The sequence below is a fragment of the Acartia tonsa genome, chromosome 1 (assembly GCF_053477335.1).
Source record: "Acartia tonsa isolate MP-2025a chromosome 1, ASM5347733v1, whole genome shotgun sequence".
Classification (NCBI taxonomy): Eukaryota; Metazoa; Arthropoda; class Copepoda; order Calanoida; family Acartiidae; genus Acartia; species Acartia tonsa.
The window spans coordinates 39,782,862-39,808,429 of NC_137260.1; the positions used below are offsets into that span (position 1 = coordinate 39,782,862).

Below are 25,568 nucleotides of genomic sequence, written 5' to 3' on the forward strand. Positions count from 1 at the left end.
CTTGGAACTTACATACAATACTTATGATTGCGGTGTAAAGCTTCCATTCACCCATCAGACAACCAACTCTCTGAGATGCACGACCTTTGTCTGAGAAGTCCCAACTGTGGATTGTAGCGAGTTGCGCCTGTTTTGGGCCAAGGCATTCCCTCCACTCTAACTATTTACGCCGCGCATCTGACATAGTAGCAGTGGGAACCATTTTTAACTCCTTTATTAATGACGCGGTGTCGGACCGAGATTCGAACCTATCTCCTTCCCGACGACGAGAAGATGCCCTACGAGTAGATGCCCTACGAGTTGAGACACGGTCGCGGGTTTATACAATATATATCCCCGTTGATTATAGACAAAATACCCATTTTATAGGTGTAATTATTGGTTCAAAATTGTGGACAATGGAAATTTGGAACCAACCTATCAATTTAAAAAAAAAATCCCCAAGTTAGTGAGCTAACGAAAAGATAAAGTGGTTTCCCTTCCTCCCCAAGGAATAGAAAACGGACAATAATCTATCTCCTTCTTAATATCTTCTTTTTGTAAATTGTCAAAAGTGGGGGAAAGAAAGAGTTGAAGATTACTTTGACTCTCATTTTATCCTTCTTCCTTAGTTAAATTTTTTTTTCTATCAATCTTTCTTTAATATCCTTTTACTTTAATTAATCAACCATTAATTCTATGGCTTAAAACTTTTTAAAGAAAGTATCTTAAGTAACATAAAAAACAAGTTTATTTTAAAATCTTTCTAATATCACTGTCAGCATCAAGCCATATCTTTAGGAGAGAGGGGACATTGTTTATTACAATAGTCCCCAAAATTATCATTAACGTTAGTTTAATAAATTTGGGGACTTATAATGAATTTCAGTTGGTTGGTTAATTTATTTGAATGTCCTAACGTTTCAACCCCTAATTTTAATCTAAAAGGTGTATTTTTGTGTATAATCCTTGGGGATGTGCATCAATTTATCGGCCATTGTCATATCCCTTTAGATTCCTGATTTTAAAGACAATATTTGAAATAACCTAAAATACAATTAAAATCAATTTAATAATCTTGCTATAATTTAGTTTGAAAAGCTGCCAGTATTGCAGAAACACTGTCAGCATCAAGCTAAATCTACAGGGATCTTTAGGGATAAGACAATGGCCGATTAATTAAAGTCATCCCCAATAATGATACAGAAAATTACCCCTTCTGTAGATTACAATTAATGGTTGAAACGTTTGGACCTTCAAACTAAATGAACCTACCAATACTAATTCAATAAAATATGGTTGTTAAGTCAACGAAAAAGAAAACATTATTAAAAGACTTTGGGGACTAGTGTAATAAACAGCCAAATTTCCCTTCCTCCATGATATCTTAATGTCACCAAATTAAACGTCCAAATTTTATGGCTTTTTTATTTCGGGTATCTTCGTTAAAATTTCTTGACATTTGTATTCAATTTATATACCAGGACATCTGGTTTTAAAATACAGGGTCTTTATTGTTTTTGATACTCTTAAATTGTGTATTTTAATATGTAGTAAGGGTTGTCATTTGTTGGGATAATTACGTTGGGGACTTTTATGAGTTTCGATTAGGTTGTGCTATGAATTTAGCGTCCCAACTTTTAAACCAATGATTTTAATATGCAGAAGCAGTACATTTGTTTATCATCAATGATTGACAAATTCATCATTCAATTGTTTTATACCTTAAGATCACAGGAAAAAAATTTTCAGTATGTCTTCGAAACCAATTTTTTTAGCCTTAACTAGAACTACCAAAACTACCAAAATAATTTAACAAAACATTAAAAAAAAACGTTTTATAAATATATATATTTATCACCCTGTTAATAAGATCAAATATCCTTCCAATTAGGAGAATTGTAAAAGAATAACTGACAACAATTCAATCATTATATATTTTCAACAATTTATGCAAATTAAGCTTGGATAATTCTATCTGAAGTTTAAAACTTTTTCACTAATTTATAATCTTATTCTTTCTTTGACTCTTTTTATTTTTTTCTGGTTGCTTCATACTTAGCACATAGTGGCTGTGTATTTAAAGTGATAAAAAACAGCCTAAAACTATCCCAAAATAATGGGAAGTATATGAAACTTCCAAAAATATAGAAATAAATTGGTTTAATGATTAAGAGACGAAAAATATCTTATATTCATTGTAATTCAACGTTTTTCTTTTGTTTAAAAGATTTCTACTTTGAATGTTTGTTATCCTTGTTTTTAAATGCAGGGAGGAAATTAGGGTTAAAATAAGCTACATATCTTCTTTCTTTCTTCACTCACCTTTTTACTAATCTTTAAAAGGACTGTCTTCATTTTTCTACCTTTTAAACATAATTTGTTTTTATATAATATTTGTTTTGTTTTAGACTCTAAAAGACAACTTATCCTAAAAAGTCCTCTTTGCAGCCAAAAAGTTTTCATTTAATGTTTTTTTTCTTCAAAATTAAGACAATTTTTGAAAAAATGTACAGAAATATTTCCTTCTAAATAAAATGAGTTGCATAGTTCCTTTTAAAAGTAGTAATTAAGATGTCAAGGCTGTAGGGTTACATAGTGTTTGTATGCTTTGTAGTGTAGCTTCTCTATAGTTTAGTTCATTTGTATGTATGTACTTGTATATAACTATAGCTGTAGGGTTACATGGTGTTTGTATGCTTTGTAGTGTAGCTTCTCTATAGTTCAGTTTATTTGTATGTATGTCCTTGTATATAACTATAGCTGTAGGGTACATGGTGTTTGTATGCTTTGTAGTGTAGCTTCTCTATAGTTCAGTTCATTTGTATGTATGTACTTGTATATAACTATAGCTGTAGGGTTACATAGTGTTTGTATGCTTTGTAGTGTAGCTTCTCTATAGTTCAGTTCATTTGTATGTATGTACTTGTATATAACTATAGCTGTAGGGTACATGGTGTTTGTATGCTTTGTAGTGAAGCTTCTCTATAGTTCAGTTCATTTGTATGTATGTACTTGTATGCAATTATGGTTGTAGAGTTATTACATAGTGTTCGTATCTGTTTTTTTTGGTCCTGTGTTTAGCTGTTTTAAAAGCTTTATTAGTATTGTCATAGTTTTTTTTATAATAAATTCTGTATAATTTGCTTTATTTATCTGCATTTTTTAACTGATCTAAGCCTTTAAATTTTTAAAGAACTAGTGGTTGCCCTTCTAGCATCCAGGGGCTCTATGTTTGGAAATAAAAACAGTTTAAAAAAAACAATTAGAAAAATTGATTTATGTTAATTTGATTTTTTTAAATTACAAAAAAATATAGATTTTATATTTGTGTTTTTATTGTATTATTATAATGATAGTTGAAATGATGTGTCAAACATATTGTTATTTTGTTGTTGTCACGCCACTTGTGGATGTTATCATCCTTGTATAGTTGATATGATTGGTGTCAAAAAAGTTCAACATTTATTTTATAAATCAACATGCAACCGTTTTTACTACACAAATAAATATTAAATGCAATTATTTTAAAGGAACTGTAAAACTTCTTTTTTTTTCTTTTATTCCATTTATTTCCTTATTTTATTCTCTTTTTTTCTCTCCCTTTCTTTCATTTTCTTTTTTCCCCTCTATATTTCTCTTTTTTTTATTATTATTTCTCTCCATTTCTCTTCCTTTCTATCTTTTTCATTCCTTCTTTCTCTATTTTTTCTTATTTCCTTTCATTTTTCTTTTTCTTTCTCCTATTTGTTGAGCTTCGCTTTTATTGATCTTGTCATTCTTGCTTTAAATGAGGAATGAAAATAAATAAAAGATTTAGAGTTTTGAATTGAAAGAAGCTGAGATAACATTTTAGATAAGAAATTGCTTTCCTTGCATTAACCAACTCTAAGTAATTAAAAATGATAGAAAAAAGACGGAATAACAATCCATAAAGGTAGCATAGCAACGTTTTTATAGAAAATATGTTACATGCAGGGATCTTAAGGGATAAGACAACAACCAATAAATTTATGTTCACATGCAATTATTTAAATTACCCACCTGAAGATTAAATCATTGGTACAGATGTTTGAGCACTGCTATTATATACCAACCCACCATAACGTAGAAAGGTTTGGTTAATAATATGATTTACAGTCCCTCGCTGGTCAAAACAGACGTTTTTACAACATGAAATGTAGTGTGCTTTACCAGGAAGGGCGCGGACATTGGACTGTAAATTACACTGGTGCCCAAAGTTTTTTATTCAGTTTTGTTCGTTGGCTCAACAACTTATTGAATGTAGGTTGGTTGCTTCTAAACTTATAGTTTTCAAACCTTTTCAATAATTTAATCTAAGGAGTAATTTTGTTGATTATGATCTAGGATGTTTATAAATTTATCGGCCCTTAGGATATGATCAATTCTAGAGCAGATTTGTCTTAAATAAAACAGTTCTATTTGTATCTGTATGGCAAACTTGGCAAGTAATTATCTGATTGTCATTTAAAAGTGTTTATCATACAACTTCATTTAAGTATCGTTCCTAATAGTGTTTTGAATTTATAATCACAGTACCATTTCAACTTAGTATAGTTTTTTTTGAGATGTAATATTGTTTTGACCGATATGTTTTAGAAATCTACCTTAAATTTGGTTGGGGGCTAATTTATGGTCCAATTTTGTACAGTACAGATTTTGAGCATTTAATTTTCTCCTCGAGTTTTACAAATATTTTTTATTTAGGATTTATTTACTAACATGTACAAAGCAAAGAGTAATATAAGACCACATATTGATTATTATTTAAGTAGCAGAATTATAGTGGCTATTTACTCTTGTACTTTTTTAAATTTGTGTATATTTTCAATGTAAATGGTGTCTGCCACTAAATATCTGTATTAGTTAGCTTGCAGCGTATTATCATTTAAAGAACAAAAAAGGTTTTGTAATTATTTTAAATTAAAAGTTTTAGCAAAGTAAGACAGAAAAATGAATATATATATATATTTTTTCAGTATGCCTGTAAGAAAAATTTATTATTATTAGAAGCATAATTTAGACAAAAAAAAGGTTTAATGTAAAGTTATGCAGACTCTTAATACTATTTAAAACTGTAAATAAAGATTGGTTACTGTGAAAACAGGCTGGTGAAAAGAACTCGAACCTGCGACAGGGGGCTCTGTTAATATACGAAGCTGTATCTTCAAACAAGCCTCCTTACATCTGCTATGTAACATTGCCAGGTTAGGTTTGGTTTCTGTAGTAACGTAGCAGCTCTGTAATTACATTGTCTGTCCATCTGTCTGGCCTATGAAGTAACTAGGCTTTTTCTTCTACCAAACCTCCTTACTGGTTAGAAAAATGGGATTAATATTTAGGAAATTTAACTTTACCTAAGATGGAATTTACAAAAACTTCCCTCCGTCCATCCGTCCAATCTTATCATTATGAAAGAAAACTGTAAAATGGCAAATAGAAGGTAGAAATTAAAGTTCTTTAAAAAATAGGAATGCTAATGTTACTTTGAATAGGTGGAGCTTGTTTTGGAAGTATAAAAGAATGTACAACTCGGGCAGAAGCAAGAAGAAATGCGGCTAAAATTGCACTCATGAATTCTGTGAGTAAATATTGCTTAGATAGACATTTGTCCATAATGAAACATTAGATTATAGGCTGAAATATATATAGATAATAGGCATAAATACAGATAAATATATGGAAAGCTTAACAGTTAGTCAGATGTAACATTGCATAAATGGATGGACCTATAGACTCAAAGATCGACAAGTGTTCTTAAACTATTGATGATTTTATTTAAAATAAATTTATTTTTCCCCAATATTTAGGTATATAATGAACAGCCCTCCAGAATAATAACAGAATCAATGATAAAGAAATTAATTACAGAAGCAGAAAACTCAGAAACTCAGGTATGATAGTGATCCAACGACATGTTTAAAACTATCACATGCTATTTAAATATTGGCACTCAGGTATGATGGTGACCCTACGACATGTTTAAAACTATCACATGCTATTTAAATATTGGCACTCAGGTATGATGGTGACCCTAGGACATGTTTAAAACTATAACATGCTATTTAAATATTGGCATTTTTATACTAAAATAAATTCGCCCCTAAATTTCATAAGCAAATTCTCTTATACGTAGCATTCAAATCTTGATTGAAGGGACTTCATTGAATTGTAAAAAAACTTTTCTGAAACGATTCCTGATACAAAATCTTTTCTTTTCACAATTATTTCATAAATTTTTCATAATGTTTTTACTTTAGGTTAAAGCTGGTAGCAAAGCTGGAATTGATGCTTATAGATATATGCTAGAAATTAATTTGGGCAAAACTATTTTAGAATATAAGGTAAGAAATATAGCTTTATTTGAGACAGACAGACTGGCAGACATAGTATTATTTGGAATAGATGCGTATAGATTTATGGTAGAAATTTATTTGGGCAAAACTATTCTAGAATATAAGGTAAGAATTATTATATTTATATGATATTTGGGACAGACAGACAGACGGACAGACATAGTATCATATTGAATAGATGCGTACAGATACATGCTAGAAATTAATTTAGGCAAAACTATTCTAGAATATATGGTTAGAATAATCTGTATTTAATATTATGGGACAGACAGACAGACGGTCAGACATAGTAACATGTTAGAAATTATTTGGGCAAAACTATTCTAGAATATAAGGTAAGAATAGTTATTTCTCGTATCGTATTATAAACGGCTTTCCGCGGATATAGAATGTACAATTATAAGATTAAAACTAGTTTTTTTTAGCCCCGTGGTGCCGAAGGCACCGGCTAAAAAAACTAGTTTTAATCTTATGATTGTACATTTCTATATTCGTAGAAAACTGGATATAATACGATCCTGGACATAGTTTTTTTCGTATGGATGAGAACCGGTTCCTATCCACCGGATTCGAATGAATACGAGAAATGTCTTTATTTAATATTTGGGACAGACAGACGGACAAAGTTTCATATGATATGTATATGCGTATAGATACATGTTAGACATTGTGTAATTAGTAAAAGAAAAAGAAATTGAATTGGGTAAAATTCATAGGATTAATTGTCCTTTAGTTGGCCCTACATCATGTCTTCGCTTGTTTTAATTTCTATATGAAATCATTCTTGTTTGATAAACCTGGATAGACAAGTATAAAATATTCAGTACGTACAAATGTATAGTGACTTTGTATTTTCAAATATCAACTATTGCCAGGGATATATCTAACATACATTTAAGTTATTTTTTTTGTCTGATAACCTGATTTATTAAAAAATAAGCAAATTTGTTTAAGAGGGAGGGAGCGGACAATAGCCTGTAAAATTTATTAGTATTATTATATAGTAATAGGATGTCTGGGTGTTTTTCTGTTGATAGAGTTAGTTCAGTAAGATTTTATAGGTCCAAGAGAGGTTTATAACTATTTTGGGGTATTGAACCTCCACCCCGCCAAGCGATATCGTAAATAGAAAAGTAAATATCCCTCCCTAAATTTACTGCCTAAGTATAGGGTTGACTTGACCCCCGCCCCCCTATTCTCTCCAATCTTTGTGTTTAATTTATTTATAACTCTTTATTTCTGATTTACGTGGCGCGTTTAAAGAATAGTAATGATCCATAAATGAAGCTTAGAATAATCAATCAATCAAACACGTACGCTGCACAGCCGTTTTTAAGGCATATGGTATTGGGATAAGTATACACAAATAAACAATGTAGATAAAAAACCTAGATAGGTTTTTGAAGGGGGTGTATTTTCTCTTGTTAAGGTACTCATTCTCAAAATATTTTGGCCTTTACTGAACCGATAAGAAGCTGCACTGTAAAAGAAAACCCCTATCTAATGAGAGGTTAACGAGATCCTTCAATACAGACACAAACAGACATCACATTAATTTTATAAGTGAAACCTGTTGTTGTTGATATTTTTTGTCTTTATCTGTGCGAAGGAATAAAAAGTGTTGAGAAACAATTGTTAATGTCCGGACAATGAGGTCTCTAAAAAGTTGCACACCACGCAAACTTTTTGGATAGTGGTTATATAGTTCTCCGATTTTCCAAAGAAGGGATGGTACATTGTAAAGTACACTGGTACCCAAAGTTTGTTAAAAATTTTTGGGTACTTTTTATTGAATTTCGATTGGTTGGTTCGAAACTAAAAAATGCAACCAATGATTTAAATCTATGTAAGAAATGTTTTTTTTTTATCACAATTGGATGGGTACATTGATTTATCGCCAATCGTCTAATCCCTATTTTTGGAAAATATGATTTACAGGGCCGGTTTTATTACTTTCAATTGATTGTAATTTTTGTTTCTTTGAGTCAATTGTATCAACCATAGACATTTGAGGCTTTTTTCCAACCCCCAACGCAAACTGAATTTTAGATATAAGCAAAAAGTTGAAGTTTTAAACGTAGATGCCAATTTCGTTTTTAGCGCAGCTTCTCTGTGACTAATTTTAATAATAAGTCTATGGAAAAAATGCCTTGATATTTTTTAGGCCACTAGAGGCTTCACCCCCATAGAGGCATAGAAAATACCTCATATCTTAATTCTAAAGAAGGTGTATCAACTTTTTTTTTATAGCTAGCCGGTTCCTTTAGTAAGTAGTAGATGTAAAATTTTTCATAGAATTCAGATATGCAATCGGTTTTTTTTGTAGACCTCTTATTTTTTAAGTAATTTAAGTTTAAAAAAAAAAAATTTATTCGATTTTAAGGTACTAAAATGAAACAAAAAAAAGAAAGAAAATGGCCATTATGAACAAAAATAGTAAGATCTTTAATTTGACACCTTACTTTTTCAATTCTGTCAGGTAATTATTGAAAAAATCGATTTTTTTAAACCCACGAGAATAAAAACTTTGAACTTATTTTTTTCATTCCCCAGGCATAAGAAATAGGCATTATATATACTGTTAGAATGAGAAAAGTATTACAAATCCAATCTAAGCAAAATTGAAATAAAAAGTTTACAATATAGTATATAAACTACAATAAAAGGAATTATATGAAAATATCATATTATATTATACAGGCAACGTCTTAATTCTTGAATTGAGTATAAAAATGGGAAGGGGGTAAAGAGGGGGTAAAAAAGGGAAGACGAAAGTGTTGCCTGAACAAAAAATATAATTGGCCATTTGTTTATTTTTTATTTTTTTTACTTTTTTTCAACTTTGCTTACAATGGATTCGTAATATTTTTCTGATTCTAAAGGTATATATGAACCCATATTTTTTTACCTGTGAAATGATAAAATTAAGTTCAAAGTTTTTATTCTCGTGGGTTTAAAAAAATCAATTTTTTCAATAATTACCTGACAAAATTCAAAAAGTAAGGTGTCAAATTAAAGATCTTACTATTTTTGTACATAATGGACATTTTCTTCCTTTTTTTTGTTGCGTTTTAGTACCTTAAAATCGACTTAATCTTTTTTTAAAAAACTTAAATTACTTAAAAAATAAGAGGTCTACTAAAAAACCGATTGCACATCTAAATTCTATGAAAAATTTTACATCTACTACTTACTAAAAGAACCGGCTAGCTTTAAAAAAAAAAGTTGATACACCTTCTTTAAAAAAAATGTTAATGTTATATCTTATCTTGACATCAAGATTACTTTCCTTTGCAATTTAGTAATAGTTTTTTAACCTCTTTAATATGATGCATCGCTTATCGAAAGGTTTTCATATGTTATATTCCTAATTCATTTTGTGCTCGTAATGGAGTTGATTAACCTTGTTCGTTAGTTATCCTTATACTAAAGTAACAATGTCTGTGTGTGTGTTTGTGTGTCTGTGTCTCTGTACCGAAGGATCTCGCTAACCGCTGAACCGATCGGGTTCTCCTTAACAGGGTAGCTTCTCATAGGTCCCGGGAAGGTTTATATCTATTTTCTTGGGGGGTGAGACACCCCCAACCCCCCATAAAATAAAAAATCCCCCCCCCCCCCGAATTTTTTTTTTTAAATTTTTTTAACCAAAATTAAAAATGAGGAGGGGTCTACTCCCCTCCCTCCCCAAAAAAAAAAAAAATTTCTCCTCAAGTGCCCCTAGAGGCCTCTAGGGGGCGTAGCCGCTAGTATGATTAAAAAGGAGGTTCGCTTCACAATAGGTTAAAAAAATTCTAAATAAAAAATATAAGCGAATCTAATTAAAAATTGCATTACTGGAACTTCTTATAAATAAAAATGTTTTTGTTAAAGCAGCAGAATGAAATTTTAGTTTGTACTAAAAAACTTAATAGTTCTTTATTGCATCGTATTATAGACTTTCCACGAATATTAAAATTGAAAACTATATGATATAAATAGTTTAGTTAGCCTCAAGGGGCCGAAAGTCCGGTCTGATAAGACTGGTATTGATTTTATGATCTTTATTTTATTATTCGTGGAAAATTGTCTGTAATACGATACAATTTTTCAGTATAGATGAGAACCGAATCTAATCCATCGGATATTAATCGGTTTCAAAGCTATACTGTTAAACAATATTTTTTTTGGAAAGGGTATTTCTTAAAAAGAGTTAGATAGTGACTCTAAGTAATTGTTACTGTATGGTATTAAGATAAATTCACAAGGTATAACTTACAACACTATCAGAATATAGATGTTTATCTTATTCAAGGTTTTATAGAATAGTTGTTTTTTAGTAGCGAAACTACTCTATAATTTGAAATGTCCGTCTGTCTGTATGTCCGTATGTCCGTCTGTCTTAGTTTGGGGGAAACGTGATTTTCTCGGCTCCTATAAATGATAAAAGGCTGAAATTTTTTGACAACATTCCCATTATTAAGGAGCCCAATTAACTATTAAACATCAATGGCGGTTGGACCGCTTTTTAGCAGGTTTTAGGCTATTTTTGTATTTTTCACATTTTTCTCCATATCTTTGGTGTTTATAGTCCAATTTCCAAAATTTTTTCAGTTTTTGATATCAAAATAAAATTTTCTGTCTTTTCATAAAAAAAATGACGGTCAGACTGCCTTTAAGCAGGTTTTGGGCTATTTTTGTATTTTTCACATTTTTCTCCATATCTTTGGTGTTTATGGTCCAATTTCCAAAATTTTTTCAGTTTTTGATATCAAAATAAAATTTCCTGTCTTTTCATAAAAAAAATGACGGTCAGACTGCCTTTTAGCAGGTTTTAGGCTATTTTTGTATTTTTCACATTTTTATCCATACTTTTGGTGTTTATGGTCCGATTTCCAAAATTTTGTCAGTTATAGATATCAAAATTAAATTTCCTGTCTTTTCAAGAAAACATCAATGGCGGTCAGACTGCCTTTTTGCAGGTTTTTGGCTATTTTTATATTTTTCTCATTTTTCCTGATATCTTTGGTGTTTATGGTCCAATTTCAAAATTTTTTAAATTAAAAATATCAAAATTAAATTTCCCGTTGTTTTGATCATCCAATTTACTTTGACCGTCAGTCTGTTAGTCATAGTACTGATGTATAAGTATTAAAAAATTAAAAACAAATATTTGGAAAGGTTTCGTGATTTTTCCCTAATATACATGTTTTTGACAACTAATCTTTAAAATCTTATACATAATTTTTGTGCTTCGCTACTTATGGATGTTGTCATCCTTGTTTGACTTTATATTGCCTTTTTAAACTTGCAAGCAGTCAGTCAGTAACCTTCACAGTTTTATCTAATATGGTGTTTGTGATTTACCATAGGTAAGGTAGGGTGTAAGCGTTCTCCAGGTGTTAAGCCTAAAGAAAAAATTACACCTCTAACCTCATTTTAAAATCTCATTTGAACCCAATTATTATAAAGCTAGAAATATTCAAAAATCCAAAAAATGGTTAAGTTTTTTTTTCAGTTATAACAACTTTAATTAGATTATGAGCAATAAGATACTGTTACAAGAGACTGTTAACTGTTTTTTTTTAGATACTATTTTACTGTAGCTTTGATGTCTACATATTTGGTACACCTTGCTATATAACATTGGGTTTAATAGCATGTAAAATCAATTTGAAACATTCTTATTGAAAAATATTAAATCAACTACTACACAAGCACACTTAGCTTATTACAAAGCAAAACATGAGGACAATCGTAACCATAAGTAGCGTAGCAACAACATGTTATCAAAATAACCACTTACCTAATTTATTAAGTAAAGTGATTATAAAGACACTTAATTAAAATATAAACTAGAATTAAGTAATTGATATAATCTTACCTCATTTTAAAAAATTAAGAGTAGGAAGGGGTTTTCAGAGTTTTTTCTTTTGAGTAGGGGGGGGGGGGGGGGAAGGCTAATTTTCACCCAAAATATTTGAGGGTGTCCATCTTAAAAATCTGTTTTGAAAAATTATGGATTAGGGTCGTCACCCCATTCACCCCCCCCCCCCCCATATACTTTCTTAGCGGCTAAGGGCGTATGTTTACCAAAGTAACTCGTGAATGTGTGTTAGTTATAAACAGACGGACAGACGCTAATACACTTACTCTTAAATAGATTAAAAGGCATATATAATATTCTAAATAGATTAAAAAACAGTAGACACTTTTTTCCTTCTAGTATGCATTGCGTGTACCATTTATTAGGGATACAAGCGTAGGTAACTGTAAGAAACTTAATTTTATAATAATTAAGTTTAAGTGTAAATACACAATTTAGTATTTTCTTTTAAATTTTATTTATTGATCAGTATTTGAATTTGCTTATAGACAAGTTATACAACTTCGTATTAATAGTTTTTAATTTACTACCATTTATTCCCCAAAATCTCAGTTAATTATTAGTTTTATTGTATTTTTTTTATCTTAACCATTACTCAACCTTGAATAAACCAACGAAATTATTATTCGCTTAAAATTCTTGGTATAACATATTCCAAGCACCTGCATCGCCCTATGCTCACTGGGTACTATCATGACGGGGCTTTTTTATATTCATATTAACCTATCCTAAGGGATACTGCTATTATAACATAGATCTTCTTTGTTTCATAAAATATTCATTTGATAATGTATTTTCGTTGTAAACGATAACAACATCCATATGAAACACAGGATTTTTTTTAGGAGAATCTTCACAAAAATATCTAGCAACCGAGTAAATCACATTTACCCTTAGTACGAACAGGTGGAGGTAAGAGACAAACAGACAAAATAAGTAAGAGAGTATCTTCTCTTCATTCAATTTGTAGTTTTACATATACTTTCATCTCTGGAATTCTTCAGTGCAATTTTGATGTATAGCCTAACCAAAATTTTATATTAAGGGTTTACACGTTGCTAATTTTATATTTATTATTTGCTTATCTTGTTCAGTGGTCAAACTAATGACTATAAAATCGCATTTTAATATTTGCAGCTATTTGCATAGAGTTCTATAAAACCATAAACCACCTCAAAATAATATTAACAAATTTTGTCGACTATGTAGCATTTAAAGTAAGTGGTTTTAGCTGACATTCTAGCTGTTTGTCTTCTGTTTACGTTGACATTATAGAAATTATTGTACATTGAAAGCAAAATCAAAGAACATTGTACTAATAATGATATCATGATAAATTTAAACCTAAAATCCACAAATATCTAGGAATTAAAGTTTATCAAATTAAATTTTTTTTTGTATTTAGGAGGTAATGAATGTATTTCATCTGCTACATTGGAATGGATCTCTTAAGGCCATGCGAGAGAGGGAATGTTCCAAGCAAGAAGTTGTTCAACATTACACGCACAGGTATAGTTGGTTCAGAATTATATCAACAGATGGCGCTAGTATCAATTTTAAAAAGGGAATGTTTCAAGCAAGAAGTTGTTCTGTATTATACACACAGGTATAGTTATTTAGCGCTAGTATCAATAATAAATAAGAGCATAATACATGGATAAAAACCTGTCCTGGATCTATGAAGAGCCTTACATTATCAAAATCGAAGATATCCTGAAAAATGAGAGATCTCATGGTACATATAGCGAGACAACCCTCTTTTTTATAGAAGGAAAAAAATCAATGTTGCTAAATATCACTAAAACGGCAAAACTAACAAATATTATTGTTTAGGAGAATAGATGATGATATGAGAGCGGCCATGGCTATTGATTGGATTGCCAGAGAAAAAGAAAATCCAGGTAGGAAACAATTTTAAGTACTGCAGCTTTTCTTTCGATTACTTTTTATTGGTTGGTATGTGATTTCTGTAAATGGCACTTTGAATTAAGAAAAAGATGGTGCTTTCACACAAAAGTGCATTTTAATCACTGATACTCCTCCTCTCTTAGTTTGAAAATAAATTGAAAAAAGGGAGGAAGTTGTTTTTTCTTTATGTCTTTACTTACTCTGCCCTCTTGGTGGGCTATACTGTACTAAATATAACCAAACATTTCAAAACATTTGGAAAACTAGACCTACTTTATTTTTAATTCATTTCAAAATATTAGAGGTTTGGTGCTGTGCTTCTTTAAATTACTTATTTTGAGTATATGATTTACATAAGAAGTTCTCTCATTTCTTGATATTTAGTGCCTTCATCTCAATGAATAATTAACATAAAATTACTCTCTTTTTTTGACTGATTTAAACACAATATGTTTGCTTATCATTTAGTAAGCTATCTCAAAGAATATAAGTTTTTTTTTCTTAAAATATGTGCGTAATGATAATGATGAAATTAGTATGGTTGAAATCGATAGGATTACTCTAACATGGTTTGACAAGCGCTAAGGACGTACTGACAGACCGACTCAAGTTGTAGAAAGGCTTTGCTAATAATAAATCCAAACAACTAAAGTTGAACAATATTTAAACTCAGTAAATATAACTCAGTTCAACTTGTAAGGTCTGAACACTAGAAAGTAAAATGTCTGAAGCATCAAAAGTAAGCAATTAAAAAGTTTTTGTACTTTGGTGCCAGACATTGCAATTAAGCTTTTTATCAATATTATACATCCCTAAATTCATTTTAAAAGGATGGTAAATAATATCCTTTTGAGTGTAAATATTACTAGTACTTAAAGTTTCGTGACGACATTATCTTATTCGTTGGCTATAAAACTATGGGTACTTTCTCATTTGCAATGAGTTTGATTATTTAGTTCCAAATTATTTTTGTATTTTCTAAAATTTATTAAACGACCAGCAACCATTGGGTAAAAACTCCTTGAAAAGAAGCGCCTTAGAAGAAATATATGTTTTAGCACCTAGAGCTTACAGCTTGCTATGACAAGGATTAATTCATGCATTGAAGTGCATCTTATTTTATATCCTACTCAATGATTCACTTTGTCCGTTCTTTCGTGAGACAGTCAGTGAGTCTGTATCACGCATTGAGGAAATGTTATTTGTGGGCTGCTCATGAAGAAAGACAGCTTTTATTTTAGAGATTTATATAGATTTTTTGACATTTTTGCATATTCTCTTTTTTTTCTTTCTGTTTTAAAGATCTTTTGCTTAACACAAAAACATTCATTTATGTAATTACTAGAGTTGGCTCGATATAATTATCTCCCTATTGGCTAGTTTTCTATATGCATATCTATTTCTCAATAAATCTATTTTCCCCACCCGGCATTACTATCTAAAAGAAAGTAAATATTTAATAATCTAAATGATTTTAAAAAGATTTTTAAAATTATATTTTTTCTTTACATTACCATCACCAAAGGGTTAATGATGATGATTACAATTTTAGTTTAATATTTGAACACACAAAGTGTCGCCACAATCGAATTCTTTTAAAACAGAGTTTTCTTACATTTATTATTTTAAAAATTTAAATTTTCTTTTTTATGATTAGAAATTAAATACATTGATATAAGGTAAATAGCAACATGAAATTAAAAAAAGGAATTTATTTTTAATAAAGTAAAATAATGGGTCTTATCGTTCTGGGCAATGAGAGTTTATTATGGATTATTGGAGCACTATGAGTTTTAAACAAATATTCCTTGGAAAACTTGAGCTCGTTTATAGACATTTATTTCCTATATAGATCTGACATGGATCTTGAAGCAATTAAGCAGGCCGTTTTGTACATGTTAAAAATTGGAAGATTTCATTAAATAAAAGTTATCGCAAATATACTTAGTAAATAAGGCAAAGACGTAAACTCTAAACTGAAATAGGAGCTTCGCTACTAATTTTGCGAGTCTAATCCTGCAAAATTCAATTTCAATAACAATATTTCTCTTTTGGACCGTAAGTCTTAAATCACCAGTAATCTTTTCAATTTACATTTTTAATATCTTAAATTAACTTTTTTGAGTTAGGACAATGGAAAAGTAAGGAAGCTAGAAGTTTTAAGGGAGGGAGAGGACATGTGATGTAAATTATTACTTAATTAAACAAACACAAAAGTAAAAAACTCATTAATTGGTTTAGAAACATTTTGTACTGTTTAAAAAACTGGATTGATTGATTCGAGTTAGCAGTGTCCAGTCTTTTCAACCAATAATTTATATTTACAGAACTGGTAATTTTGTTAATCATTATTAAGGATGATCACCAATTTATCGTCCATTGCATTGTCTTATCCCTTAAGATCCCTCTATTTTAGCCAGTTCCATTTTCTTAACATATATACCTACATATTTAAAATCTTATTTATAGCCCAATGTTAGTTAAAGAATAGGTGAAATTCGTGAGTAGTGAAAAAAGGGGTCAAGATTAAGATTAGAACTTTATTAGCAACTCAATAACCAGGGATCTTAATGGATAAGACAATGAACAATTACTTGACATTCAACCTATTCCTGAGTGATAAAAAACAAAACTAACTCAATTATTGTCCCCTCCCTGACTATGAAAAAAGTGTTTAGATTAAGATTCAGACTTTATTAGAATTGTAGTAGTACTAAATAACTCAGGGAGAGGGACAACAATGGGGAGAAACAAGGAAGGGAGGGGACATTGGACTAAAATTCATACTGGTTCCCAGTTTTTTTTTATAAGTACTTCTTTGTGCTCTTAGTGTACTTTTAATAACTACTTTCCAATCTATTTCTACTTTTGTTTATCATCATTGTGGCTGTACATATATTTATTGTCCATTGTCTTATCCCTCAAGATCACTGAAGAAAGCTCTATACACTTAGGGGCCTCTAGGAGTACATAAGATCAGTATGAAGGGAGGGGGGTGATTGATATAGTCGACCCATCATTTTTTTAAAAAAGAAAAGACAATTCATTTGTTTGGGGGTGAATTTTTTTTCATTCTGTTACTTAATTTGATGAAGGGTAATTTAGGATTACCCATTTCTTTCTATCCTGCATTAAATTATAATATTTTACAGAACTATACTCTCTATCTGTGTTTAAATGCACCCGAACAATTAACTGCACAATAAGTAGAAAATTTCACCTTCCTAAATATTTTTATCTTTACTCATTTAGATTTTGCACCTATAATCCTAAAATTTCTAAATGTGAGTTGATGTGTGTTCCATCAGATCTCGTTAACGGATAAATCGATTGGGGAAAAAACAGGAAGGGTTTTAGGCTTTTTAATGGGAATAATATTTCGATCGATATATTATTACTTTGATGTTGCACCAGGTTTTCATGTACTCTGATAAAGTAAAACTTGCAGTTGGCTAAAATAACGACCCCCACCTCATCTACCTCCTTTACCCCATCCCCTCCTTTCCCTCTCGATGAACTAACTTACCAATAAACTATGTCCGTGTTAGCAACCTAAATTGATGAATTTTGCACTGTCACAATATCCAGTATATTTTATATCCATTAATAGATAAAAACATAGATTTATATCTTTAATAGAAGTCTAGAAAATCTTGTTTCTCCTTTAACATAGCTTAACAGACGGACTGAGATTTGAATTATAGAGGAGCTTTTGCTTGTAATAATTTTTGTAATAACAATAAGTCTACCAAAAGTGCATATAAAAAGTTTAAAAAGCACAACACATATAAGTAATGAACAGAATGAAATTAAATTCCAGATAATTTATCATTTCTTGGGGCTACAGTCGAGTTCTAAACAAAAAGAGCTTGACTAATTCTTAATATATACAAATGAAAAATTAATACATTTTACTTTATAAACAAGGTTGTTGATATCCATCAGTATTAAAAGGAGAACGCCAAGAAAATTATTAGAACTATCAATCTAATGGAAGGAAAATTAAGTTAAATAGAAGCTAATTAATCGTTGTAGATGAAATTGGAAATTTAATGTTCATTGAGCTTCACAAAATGTGTAACGGATTAAGTAATTTGACGATTAGTTACCCATTTTACAATATTTTCACAACTTTTAGTAGTGTATCTTCTATAACATCAGAGAAATTTACGTTTCCCACCTATCTATTCTTACAGCCGGAAGAAATATTCAATTTAATAGAGTATTACTTTGCTTCTAATAAGTAATATCACCCTAAAAATAAAATTAATTATTAACTTATAAAAAAAGTACACTTATGTTCATAAGAAGTTAGTTTTTTAGATAAGTAAAATTGATACATAGACGATAAGATTACAGGCAGTTTTGCTATATGGTTTGGTAGAATATACGGCATGACGAAGATTTTAACTATAATGTAGCTGCGCTCTTTGAATTTGCCAATGAGGAAACATAAAGAAGAAGACAGCTGCTGCCAATTTTGAATCTCGTCACCCACTTGTCAATTTGTGGATGCATAAAACACTCAAAGTCAATATAAAGACTGGTTCTAAAGTCAATCAGTATAAACTATTTCTCATTATATATGTAAAGCAAAATTAGTTGATATAAGTGTTTTTTTTGATAATTTTAAAACAAACCCGAAGTCAATTAAAGTTAATGCTAGTGTTATCACATCTATTATATTATACAAGTAATAAAGTATCAAGATGGTTGTGTGTTTAACTGTCTATGTGAAGAGAAGGATCTCGCTAACCGCTAAAACGATATAGTTCTCCTTTGCAATAAAGTTGTTCATAGGTCCAAGGAAAGTTTATGAGTATTTTAGAGTATGTTACCTCCAACCTTACAAGAAAAAGCGCCCCTGGAAAAATATAACACCCCAAAATTTAACTTTTACTTTTAAAAACTATAATTGAAAGTGGAAGGTCGAATACCCTCCTCCTTTAGGTGCCCCAAGACGCCTCTAGGAGCGTAACCGCTATTTTGTAAATAAACTGTTTCATTACTATTTTTTGGTAAATGAAAAATCAATATTGCAATACATTGCACTTTGAGTTTGTCCGTTAATGCAAACGATGTGCAATTTTTGGCAAAATATTTTAAATTTATGTACAAAAAAGGAAGAAAATGTAGATAAATAAAGCTAGATAAGGAGTTACATATCTTCTCTTTGATTCAATAAGCATTTTAGGAAGACTACTGGTTAATAAAAATGTAAACGGACAGCTTTCAACGCAATGTTTCCTACTGCGAAAGGACGTTTATTACGGCTTCTGAGTTTTTTTAAAAAAATGCATTAGTAGGAATGCTGCTATTTTAAAAAACTAGCAAAAAAATCATGGCTTTGTTTTAGTCAAATCCAAAATTAATTTAGCAGTTTTGTATTTCGAGTAAATATATTGAAATTGGCGTAGGTGAATTGTTTATTTTATTGCAATTTCACTACAGTGTTCTAGTGTTCATTTTACTTAACGGGTATGCTGCCACCCCCCCCCCCCCCACCAAAAAAAGAAGAAATATATAGGATGAAGAAAAAACCCTAAAACTCTACCAACCAATTATTGACCTTTTTTTATTCAGATTTTGTTATAAATCATTCAACTTTTGTGGGGAGAGGGGATAGAATGGTTAATTCAATTTCAAAGAAATATTCTGATTTCTCTTTTATGGTCTTTTTTTATCAACCCAAAGTTTTATTACAACTCAAAAAAATCTGCAAACTCATCTGAATAATGATTTTTCTCCTTTTTTTGTTGCAATTATCGGTGGTTTATTGATTTTCTTAGTTGAAATGATTAAGTAATCTTTATGAATCTTGTATATTTTTAGCATGCTAGGAAAACTAACATCTTAATTATTTCTATATTGAATAACTCTTCTATGGATATTTTCATCCTTGTTCTTTTAAAATCTCGAAATTTGAATTACACTTTATTTATTAAAATGCAGAAATTACTTAATATAAAATTTCTTTGTATATTATTATATTACATGTAAACACTTTTTAAATGATACAATTGCAGTATATTTTCATTTAAAATGACTTTAAAATATATATTTAAAACACACAAAAATTTTTTAAATGCACTGTTTTGCTCATATATGCAGGGAGGGAGGGGACACAGGACTGTAAATTATACTGGTACCCAAAGTTTAACAAGTATATATATAAACCCTTAAATTTTGTTTATCATAACCTGGGATGTATAGCAATTTATAGTCCATTGTCTTATCTATAAGGATAAAAATAATACTTACCTTAGAATGAATAATGTGCTCCTCTTTATATGTTAATGTTCGTTTGTCTTACCTTTTTATATGTTAAGCTTTGCTTTTATGGATGTTGTCATCCTTGTTTTGTATTTTAACAGTGGGTTGTAATCAGGGAGAAGGGAACATAGGGATTTTTTTTAACACTGAACTTCTGGGGACTTTTTATTGGTTGGTTGGTTTATTGGTGTCCAAACCTTTAAAACACAAATTGTAATCTATAGAAGGATTAATTTTGTGTATCAGAAATAGGGAAATACATCAATATATAGAACATTGTCTTATCCCTTTGGATCCCTGGGTTGTACTACTTATGTACATATATAATTATTCATAATAATCATTTTACCATATATTTAACACACATAAAGAAAATGCAAAAATATTGCACTATTTTTACACCTATTGTACTTATTTTTACAGGGTGTATTTCTTTTCTTCCATTAATTATTTATGGCAATATCCACCATGTGCCTAGGGAGCACAGAAATTACTCCCCCCTCCCACTCTCCATTATTTTGAAATAAACTGAAAACAAGTAGGGAAAAAGGGGGTGGTGGTGGTACAGTAGTTAGACATAGTATACGTAAAATTTTTAAAAAATTAAAAATTTAAAATCAAATCTTTATTCTTATTTTTTTTGTCTTTTTTATAACTTATATATAAAACACTCTGTGTTTCAGGGAGAGATGAGACATTGGGCTGTTTATTAAACTAATCCCAAATGTATTATAATAACGTTTTCTTTTTCGTTAGCTCAACAGTTTTGGGGACTTTTCTAAATTTTGATTGTTTGTTTTATTAATTAAGTTGTGTGTCCAACATTTTCAACAACTAAGTTAAATCTAAAGAAGGGATAATTTTGTGTATAATCATTGCGGATGTACATCAATTTATCGGCCATTGTTTTATCCCTTTAGATTCCTGCTGTGTTTTTATAAATATATGTATCATATGTGCGTTGATTTGCGAAGGTGTTAATCATAAGTTATACAGGGTAGTAAGGGGTAATTACCCAACTTTTACTAATTCCTAAATTTGTTTCTATAAATAAAATATATAGGATTTAGAAGCAGAAAAATTGATTATCGTCCAGATATTTGAGATCATACAAAGGTCGTAAAATCAAATGGTTTCTAATTATTTCTCTTTTACCCCAAGTCTGCCCCAGATATTGGCATACAACATATGCAAGTCAAAGGAGGGTAGAAAGAATGCACAATTTAAAAAATAGTTTAGTGGTACTTCCTTATTTTTCGGCCATTTTTGCTAGGTTCTAATTACCCTATACATAAAGTTGGTTGTTTGCCCAATAAGATCTTGAAAACTGCTTAACCGATCAGTTAAAAATTTTCTAGATAGCTTAATTTGTGTACAAGTCAGGTTTAAAGCTGTTTCATTGTGTTTAAATGTGACACCAGTTAACAGAATGTTTAGGTTTAAGATTAAATAATATCTATGAAGGAACTACAACGCAACTTTAATGTTTAATGCAATGCTTGAAAAATTGCAATCATTCCATAGACAAGTCATAACAAAACGCGGACAATCTAAGTCATTAGATATTTTAATTGAAAAGGACCTATCACATCTTCATGACTTTTTTCTTAATTACATTTTAACAATATTACCCCTTCTGTAGATTTAACTTATTGGTAAAAATTGAACACATTCTAGTTTGCAACCAACCAATCAAAACTCGCCAAAAGTTTTTGAGTCAATGAATAAGGTAACGTGGTTATGAAACTTAGGTACCAGTGTAGTTTACAGTCCAATGTCATATCACTTCTTGGAGTTTTATATCTTTTAAAAGTGTGATCAAATTTTAATTCTGTTGCGATTAGGGTCAATTTTAGGCAGCTTTGGACATTTTCTAAATTATCATTTGTCGGATTGTTCCTTCATTTAGAATTAGGGAATTTAATCTGTTTCATTAAATAAAATTATAATACCATGAGACAAACCAGATATCTAAAGAGATAAGACAATGGCCGATAAATTGATGTACATCACCAATGTTAATACACAATATTCCCTATTCTGTACATTAAAATAAATGTTTGAAATGTTTGAATCAAACTTCAATAAAAGTCCCCAAAGTTGTTAAGCAAACCGTTACTATAAAACTTTGGAGACTAGTTAAATTTAATTGTCTCCTTCCTTCTGGAAACAAGCACATTTAATAGCAATTTCCTATCTACGCAATTTCTAGTGAATGGCTGGGTAGCGCCAATTTAGCCTTTGCATAAAAACACCTCAGTAATCATAAAAGTTTATTGGGTTCACCCGGGGCTAAAACCGGCCTCTGATAATTAGGAGTATGCACCAAAGAGTTAGGAATTATTTTTTCAGTATTGCTTCGACAACGTTCTTAGCCATACTGATAAAAATGTCTAGTATCGTATTACAGACAATTTTCAACGAATATTAAAATAAAAAATCATAAAATTAATATCAGTTTTGTTAGTTCGAGCATTATCTTTTTAAACCTTAGATATATTTTTCTTGTTAACGGCGCTGCTATCTTTGGGAAAAATCATAATTTTCTTGCGAAAAACATTTTCAAAGCATTTCTGGATTAACTTCCTGGTTTTAGCATTAGATTTTTTAAAAAGAAAGATAATCATAAAACAAAGAAAGGATGTGTGTCTGTCTGATACTTTATTCTCCGGTAACCGCTGCACTGGATCTATTTTTCATGGAACACACATATCCTGTATATGTTTTTAAGATATTTGAGCTCAAGTTATTTGCTTAAAGTTGCAGTTATTAAGTAAGATAAGAAAGTTCGGCAAAAAAGAAAGAAGCTAGATAAATAAGATTTTCAATTTTTAACAGGCACTATAAACAATTCAATATATATTTATATATTAGATAGGTAGCCCATTAAAATTACTGTTAGTAGACAAAGAAAGACTTTCAGAGCATTAAAATATCTAAGAATCTATAGATTATTAACGTTTTTAGACCAGATATAAACTTATAATTTATAAAAATGAGCTACGCCCCTTTTTTAAAAATCTTAAATGTTCATAAAGTTGTTCATAAAGATTTTAAACACTGATAATAAAGTTTTACATAGATATTAAAAGTTTAATATCAAGTACTTTACACTGGATATAAAATGCGCTACTTGAAAATGATAAACAGCCACTTACAAGATTTTTATAAGACTTTTCTAAGAAACGTTAAATCACTTTTATTTTTTTTATTGAAATGACGAGAAAATGTTGACTTTCTGGTAATAATTATGATTTACCATGCCCAGCCGTTAAGGAGATCTTTACCAACATTATTATCTTAAATTTCAGGAACTATTGACCAAGAATTCATTCGTGCAGAAAATGAACTCGAAGCACTCAGGAAAAGAGGAGAAGAATTAAGGTAATGGATTTATTATTACTTGGATATCACACCAGATTTTCATGTTCTCTAAAAAGTGAAACTCGAAGGTGGTTAAAATAACGATTCCCATTTCCACCACCATTACTCCATCCCCTTCTCACATAATGGATAAACGAAACGTTCAATACACGATTTTCTAAATTGACGGCAATTTTTACCCTGTAATAATATCCACGTATATATTGTATAATATATCCATTATTAAGGTCAGCTAAATTGGTGCGTTCCATCAAGGTGCTTTGTGCTTACCGAGCACTGAAAACCATACCCCCATAAGTTTTACCTTGTCGCAACAGAAGTTTCTGTATGCTTCTGCTTAGTGTGTGAGAGGCCTTTATAATTATAAATAACATTATGTTTGGTTTCAGATTTCCCAAAGAAAAGAAGGATGTTCTAACCCTGGCTCTGTCTCAAATATCAGAAAGAAATCTAAAATAACACAAAAATAAAATTGAAAGTTGTAAAATCAAAATTTTATTTGTAATCTATATTGTTATTGCTGTGATTATTAGTTGTGATACATTTCTATGAACAATATTGGGCAGTTATTTTATATAAATTTTTGAAATATTTATTTGTCTCCAATTTTGTTCATCCATTTATAAAATAGGACATATTGGAGTCAGTTATAATAACTGCATTTGTATTAAAGATTATAGTGAATTTTCGTTATTTTTTAACTTTTAGATTGTGTTTCAAATTAAAAATTGATAAAATATTATTTCTACTACTGCTAAGCTATTTATGGACATTATTATCCTTAGTTTTGAATTAATTGAACAATATTTAATTTATTATACACAAAATCTAAAACAATATTTTATTTATATAAGTTTTAATCATTATAAATTATTTGAAATTGCGAATCTTAAAATCTGGGTCTATCTATTTATTTCCCCTTGCCTTTTAACCTTAAAATTTGTAAAACTTGTAAAATGAAAATATGCTTCAAAATTGTAAAATTTATTTCACCATAGTAGGTACTTGATATCCAATTATATGTCTGCCAGTTCTTATTTAAACTCTCTGTATTATATTGTATTGTAATATTTGTTACCAAAATTAGACCAAAATATGTACAATTTTTATATAAAATTTTTGTTTCATGAAAAAATAAAGGTATTATCATTTCAAAGAAGTAATAAAGGCTTATATTAAGGTGTTTATGTATTTAAACAATTAAAAAAAATATTACCATAGCAATGAAAATCAATGAACATAAATCTAACTACTAAGTGTTCCAATGAAATATATTTTCTAATGTCTTGAATATGACGTTGTTTACAAACGTTTTCTGAACGCTATTTTCGAAGGTTTGTTGATTGCATTGTTTGGACATCCATTATTTTTTGGGTATTCGGAAATTCCAGAGCAGGGCGCGGAGATGTTACTAACATAGAGTAACTTTTACAAATCCATACATTTCTTATTGCATAAAGAAGTAAGTTTTTTTTTGTCTTAAGCTTAAGATCTCGATTAAACTTGATAGCACTTGAGGAAAGGAGGGGGGGGGGTGGGGGGGTGGGTTCCAACTCTACATTTTTGGTTTAAATTAACCCTACAACAATTTAGTTATAAACCTACCAATGAGAAGCTTTGCTGTACTCCTTTACAGTTCAGAGGTTAGACACATATTTGCTATAGTCAGAAAGATACTTTTATATAGAGATATTTCAGTCCCTTTTAGAGTAAAGCAACTTAAAAGAAGTATGATGTCTCTTTAGATGAACTATAGAATTGAAGTGAAATGTTTATTAAAAACC

At 29.9% G+C, this 25,568-nt stretch overlaps 1 protein-coding gene across 1 annotated transcript in view; it reads left to right on the plus strand.

The window, feature by feature from the left end:
* LOC145319269 (protein limb expression 1 homolog) overlaps positions 1–25,075 on the plus strand; it is a 31,745-nt gene extending 6,670 nt beyond the window's left edge. Inside the window, exons 4-11 of the mRNA XM_080161292.1 lie at positions 5,106–5,207; positions 5,496–5,581; positions 5,811–5,894; positions 6,261–6,344; positions 13,625–13,728; positions 14,053–14,120; positions 23,712–23,784; positions 24,174–25,075. Of these exons, the coding sequence (XP_080017418.1) occupies positions 5,106–5,207; positions 5,496–5,581; positions 5,811–5,894; positions 6,261–6,344; positions 13,625–13,728; positions 14,053–14,120; positions 23,712–23,784; positions 24,174–24,243 (671 nt within the window). The 3' untranslated portion in view covers positions 24,244–25,075. The remainder of the gene's footprint in view (positions 1–5,105; positions 5,208–5,495; positions 5,582–5,810; positions 5,895–6,260; positions 6,345–13,624; positions 13,729–14,052; positions 14,121–23,711; positions 23,785–24,173) is intronic.
* Positions 25,076–25,568: the final 493 nt, after the last annotated feature.